Source organism: Pagrus pagrus, assembly GCF_965226575.1.
Source record: "Pagrus pagrus genome assembly, chromosome: 21".
Taxonomy (NCBI): Eukaryota; Metazoa; Chordata; class Actinopteri; order Spariformes; family Sparidae; genus Pagrus; species Pagrus pagrus.
The window spans coordinates 20,883,811-20,890,458 of record NC_140208.1 but is presented as its reverse complement, the minus strand read 5'-3'; the positions used below and the strand labels follow the sequence as shown (position 1 = coordinate 20,890,458).

The following is a 6,648-nucleotide window of genomic DNA, read 5'->3' as shown; positions in this document are numbered from 1 at the left end:
CAAAACAAAGTGGGCTGCAGTTAAAGTGCGTGCATGTGCAGCATCACTTCAAATTACAACAAGTATTAAATGAAATTAGAAGAATTCAGACATTCTCAATTTGTATGAACTGCAGATGAGGTTCTAGCCTGTACAATGGTTAAATAATATGCATATGTTTTTAAAGCAACAAGATGCCTTTGAGTTCCTTCTCTCCGTGCGTCCTTGCGCACAGAGCGCTTTTCGCGCCGCTGGAGCCCGCAAAGGGTTAAACGGGGTTACCAGCAATCCTTTTAACAGGCAGGTGCCCCGGCAGTCCCAGCCCAACGCTCACCACGGACTTCTGATAAAGCTCAGGAGCTACTCATAACTGTCATGTTAGGAGTAACTTGGCGAGTCATGCTAACGGTGACTGCTGCAGATCGGGAGTATAAATAGTGCATCACTGCTGCAGGAGTGGGATATTAAACTGGATCGATCAGCTGTCACACATCCTCCTGGCTAACAGACCCACACGTGTGATGCGTTTTTGAGGTTTTGTCGTCGTTTTACCTTTATTCATATCTAGAGAAGTGGAGTTTGACTACTAGCGCATAGAAATCTCCACCTTAAAAAAAAACAAAAAAAACTTCACCACTTGTTGAGTTGTGTTCCGCTCTGGAGATGTGGTGGATGCTGTTTCCACGGTGGATCTGGTTCCTGGCGTGTGTGTCAGTGTGGATGGAGCACCAGATCGGAGTTTTGCCTCAAATCACCTACTCACACGCCGGGATCTGCCCCAATGACATGAACCCCAACCTGTGGGTGGATGCAATGAGCACCTGCACAAGAGAGTGTGAATCTGATCAGGTAATGTCATCAAGATGTCCTTAACCTCTTTTTTAGTGTGAATGTTAAAGTGTGAATGGGTTTTGCTCGCACTTTATGTATTATATATATATATATATATATATATATATATATATATATATATATATATATATATATATATATATATATATATATATACACATACACATATATTATCCAATTGCATACTACAGTGAATGCCATTTATAAATAATCTATTATCTGTTTTATTAATTATAAGTCAACTGTATGAAAATGCATCACAAATACATGCAGCCTCCTGTGTCCATAATGTCTCTCTTCTCCTCTTACAGGAGTGTGAGTCCTTTGAGAAGTGTTGCCAAAATGTTTGTGGGAACCGGAGTTGTGTGGCAGCCCGTTACGTGGACAGGACGAAAGGTACCGTGGGAATGCCCAAGGAGGCCACCTGCGCCAGTTTCATGTGCCCTCAGCAGGGGTCTGAGTGTGACATCTGGGACGGCCAGCCAGTGTGCAAGTGCCGGGACCGCTGTGAGAGGGAGCCACACTTCACCTGCGCCTCTGACGGCATGACCTACTACAACAAATGCTACATGGATGCAGAGGCATGCTCCAAGGGCATCACCCTGTCTGTTGTCACCTGCCGCTTCCACCTCACCTGGCCCAACACCAGCCCTTCATTGCCCCAGGCGACCACTCTTCGTCCTACCACTGCTCCTATGCAGGCAACTATCCCACCTCCCACTGAGCCTCAGCCTCCTATCGTGATCAGCAGCCCTGCTCACCAGACCATAAATGTGGGTGACACAGCCAGCTTCCTGTGTGATGTGGCGGGGCGACCCCGGCCTGAGATCACCTGGGAGAAGCAGCTACCTGAGGGGGTGGAGAGGGTAGTCATGAGGCCTAATCACGTGCAAGGAAATATGGTGGTTACTAACATTGGTCAGCTGGTGATCTACAACGCCCAGCCGCATGATTCAGGCGTCTACACCTGCAAGGCTCAGAACCCATCTGGCTCAGTGCAGGCCAACCACCCACTCATTGTGCTGCTCACAGAGCCACCCAAGATCCCCGAGCCCAAGAATGTGACTCTCTGCCTACCTGAAGAGTGTGTGAAACCCCCCGATAACCCAGAGGACTGTGGGAGTGAGCTGGAGAAGGTCAGCTGGTACTACGAGCCCAAGACCAACAACTGCTTTTCCTTCACCCACTGCCACAGCAACAACCAGCAGCCCAGGAAGGTGTTCGACACGTATGAGGAGTGTATGCAGTGCTGCGGTCCAGAGCTGTCGGGCCCCTGCGGGCTCCCCAGCCTGCAGGGCCCTTGTAAGGCATACGAGCCCCGCTGGTCGTACAGCAGCAGCCTGCGGCAGTGTCAGTCCTTCATCTATGGAGGATGTGAGGGCAATGACAACAACTTTGAATCTAAAGAAGCCTGTGAGGAGATGTGCCCCTACCCCAAAAACCACCACTGCAAGGCCTGCAAGCCCAGAGGTAAGATGGTGACGAGCTTCTGCCGGAGCGACTTCGTCATCCTGGGTCGCATGACGGAGCTGACAGAGGAGAAGGACTCGGGCCATGCCCTTGTAACTGTGGAAGAGATCCTCAAGGATGAGAAGATGGGTTTACGTTTCTTTGGCAAGGAGCCTCTTGAGGTCACCTTCCTCAACATGGACTGGAACTGCCCGTGCCCAAACATCACAGGTGCGGCCACTGAGGGGCAGGTCATCATTATGGGCAACGCAAATGATGGGATGGCTGTCCTTCAGCCGGAGAGCTACGTGGGTGCTTCCAGCCCTCGCAGAGTACGGAAACTGAGAGAGGTTATCTCAAAGAACACATGTGATATTCTCAAAGCGATCACCAACAGCCCTCAGTAGGGTTAGGGTTTGGGTTATGATCTGTACATAAGGTTTAGAGTTAGAAAACCTGATTCAACTGCAACAGGCTGTTTGGCTTTTGAGCATTAATTGCAGTAATGTTTTAAATGTTAGGACCATCCTTGCTACATTTAATGAGTGTCTTTCTGTTTTGGAAAGTTTGCAAAAGTCATGTGACATGCAAATGTCTTTTTATGTGGTCTTTTCGCAACAGAGCTTTTCTGTTATTGGTGTTGTTGATTGAAATACCATGAGACATCCATCATGATCCTCTTGTTACCTGAATCCCCCAGACTCTGACTTCCCTCATGCCCTCTCTTGCCTCCACCAGAAATCGAGGTTGCAGACTTGCACTGAAGCACAAAACAGACACGATTGAGTTTTAATGTACATAATTTAACTGTAACAGATCTTTTGATTCTTCTATTCGCCAGCCATATAACCACCTGGCACTTTTGATACCTGAACACACTCCTGTGTCATACATTGATAACATATTTCTCAGTTTTCATGTTGTATAAATACACCCATAAACCTGTACAGGGTATTACATATACAGTAGGTAGATTTGGGTCATCCAAATGAATGAGGTGTAATATATTTTATTAACCACTACATTTTTTCACAATCAGCCATGTATTTTTCATCTACTTGCTCATACCTTTTGGCTATTTATTATCACGTAAGCTTTTCTTTTGTCTTATTTTTTTGTATTTCACATTCTCTCTGAAATTAAGTGGCATGTTGTATAATTTTGTGTAATGTGTGAAGAAAATAAAGATTTGGGATTTTTCTTCTGTGTCCTTGTATTACTCTGTATATATATATCTACAGAAATTGAATAATATTTTGAATATTAAAAGTTCAAAAGTTATAAGGCAGACAGAATAGTTTTATCTTTTGAAACTTTCAGATGATGTAACCAAATTAGGTTAAATTTGAGTTATTCAGTCCCTCTGTACCTGTTGAGGGAAACACAGCAGCTGCTCCCTGTACCTGTGTGGTTACTTTGACAGACTGTGATGAAAGAGACTTGGGAATAACATATCCCTAGCTTAGATCACCCCCACTGCATCCCCCAAAGCCCCCAAACAGAACCCATCCATTCTAAAGACCCCTATGGCATTGTAAAACTTTCTCCTTATTTTGTTTTGCCTCCATGATCCAGTCTAATTGGATAAGGAGCCCAAGCTGTAAACCTCAGATCCACTCCCATACAAGAGTTATGTGTTTCATGCCGTGCCAGCAGGCATCTCTGGGTTACTAGGAACAGGCCTTGGTGGGCTTCAACGAGGGTGTTCTACTTCCCAGATGAGATTCTGTTTCTCCCATCCAGAGCGGCGAGGGAGGCAGGAGATCAGCCCATGTATGGTGTTCCTTTACTGGCAAAACCACCGGGGAGCTCAGACCTGCACTTCAGCAGCTGTTGAGGCCCCCGAGTAGAGACATTTTAGATATGCAGCACCTTGGATCACATCTGAAAGCAATATAAACAAAGTTCAGATCAACAACTCAAACCTACCAACAGCTCTCTTGACTGCCAGCCATTTAATGACTCTTTGATACCCAGTCAGAACACAGTTATTTATTTCAAAATCATATACTTCTTATTTGTCCCTTACACTTACTCATAGACAGCTCCTTTGCACATTCTGAGTTCAGTGGGTTGTATCGGTTTATTTATATAGTTAATTTGTGAGTCTATTAATGATTATAATGATACAATTTTATTTTTTATTATTTACTGCTGATTTCAATGAATACTTTATTGCAGCTTTAACAGAATTTGAATCTTGAACACTAAGAATAAACTATATGCTACTATATGAGTGCTGTCCAAAATGTTAATTTAAAAATATGAACCTGATAGAATAACATGAAATATAAACAATTAATTGATTAAATAATTGAAAAGAAAATATAAATAGGGTTATTTGGAGATTGGGAAGTGGTACCCAACCTCAGGTCAGGGACTGCCATGAGATGTCCAAGAAAAATCAAAGGGGTTAAAACATTTTTTTTTCTTTATACATCTGTATCTATGTAATGTATGGAAGCTCATTTCTGCCAAAAAAAGACGAAGATAGATGAAAATGTATGTATGATAAAAATCAAAAATACGTATGGTGAGTCAAAATTATGAGATATATATGTCAAGATTTTAAGACTGCCCCATAATTTATCATCAAATCACAATTTCAATTTTGTTTTATTTGCCATGAGTGTTTCTATTTTACTAAATATTATTTCCATATTTTTTTTTCTTTTGATGGCAGAAAAGAACATAGTTGTGCATATATAATGTTTATTTTATGGTATTTCTTCTCATTGGTGGGGTGTTCGTGTAAGTGGGATAGTTTAAGAGACCGAGATGGATAGATGGGGGTTTGACTGGGATAGTTTGTGATGGGGTAAGACAAACAATATTTATTTTTATGTACAGCCCAATGTGATAACATTACTAAACATTGCATGTTGTGCACCTACCTATGAATCTGCAATACTCACAGGTAGATGACATGGAAATGGAAAATTATTTGTACACAAAATGTTTTATTTTTTTTGTCCTTTATCTTTTTTTGTGAGGTATAGGACACTTTCATCTCTTTAGGTCTCTTCAATTCCTTAAAGATGAGCCTTGTCCCATCTTGGTAGTTGAATTGAGCACAACTGATGTCCACACAAAGACCATTTTGTGTGATAAAGGGTCACATTTTGCAACAAATTTTCAGCATTTTCTGTCTTTATTAGATAGGAGTGAGAGAAAGAGATGCAAGAAAGGTCTGCAGCTGGAGTCAAATCAGGGACAATTCTGATTCTTGATTGAACCCCAAATCTACAGCTGCATACCACTTTGCACTTTTTTTTATGGTATTGGCCAAAAGGTTGGGAATCACTGGGTTAGGATTTCTCAAACCACAGACTAGTACTGGAAACTTTTGGTTTATTAATGTTTTTTGGTGGCACATATGTGCATACTTTTGCCAGATTGTAGAAACCAGCAAGAAAGAACAAGTTAAATTTGGAAAGTATTGAATAAAAAAAAAGTCAAATAAGTACATAAATAATAGCGATTTAACAATATACCAAATTTCGCGATATTGCAATAAAACATGTCGTTATACCACGTGGGACTGATGATATCACCAACATATCACATGATTATTTTGCTCATAAAGTTTATTGATCTAACAAGGGAAATCGGTATAAATGCATTCTACTATCTCTCCTTGTCATTGTATTGTTCTGTTTGAACAGGAGAGGGTGCAGTCATACTGGTCAAGAGGACAGCCTCCCATTATTATGGGTCCCACCTCAGTTCTAATAGGACCTGTCCAACTCCGGTTGGTTGTCTTAGTTAGTTCCACTCTTTACGCTTGATTCAAACAGTTAACTCTCCCAGTAGCCGTGTTTTCCATGGTGTTGAGTTGTGGTAACTCTCCGACCTCTTCACACTGACAAGAGGACCACTTCGGCCTCTTTCCCAGTCTTCTGCTGCTCCTATCTGCTGCTCCTCCTCATTCTCTGGAGCTGCTTTGTGCTGCAAGAGTGTCTCTAGACTCGTTAGGTGGAGCAAACAGGCCGGCTGTCCAAGAAGCCCAGAGACACTGCAGCTACGACAGCCAGTCGACAGTGTGTTTACTGGTGGGTAAACTACAACTTAAAATCTGCTGTATCAGCCCTGCTGCTGGCTTTTTATTTTTACAAACCAACCGGGAGAAAAAAAAATAACATCAACCCATTAAAACTAGACAAGCTAGCTGTGTGCTTTATGCTCACATTAGCCGCTTAATGAGGCTGTTGTTGTTGCTTTTGTTCCAGGCATACGCAATGAGTGCAGAGTGCAAAAGGTGGAGTGGCAGGTGCATAGGTTGACAGACAGGTAGCCTGTCCAGTGTTTTCATACAGGCTGAATTAAATGATTGGATTGGCTAATTAGAGGCCTACAACAGCCACAGTT

General features: G+C 42.6%; 1 protein-coding gene across 1 annotated transcript; it reads left to right on the top strand.

The window, feature by feature from the left end:
• Positions 1 to 449: 449 nt before the first annotated feature.
• LOC311250086 (WAP, Kazal, immunoglobulin, Kunitz and NTR domain-containing protein 2-like) lies at positions 450 to 3,417 on the top strand. The gene is made up of 2 exons (XM_084341602.1): positions 450 to 828; positions 1,143 to 3,417. The coding sequence occupies exons 1-2, from the start codon at positions 643 to 645 to the stop codon at positions 2,685 to 2,687; spliced, it is 1,731 nt and encodes a 576-aa protein (XP_084197728.1). The 5' UTR covers positions 450 to 642; the 3' UTR covers positions 2,688 to 3,417.
• The last annotated feature ends 3,231 nt before the right edge of the window (positions 3,418 to 6,648 follow it).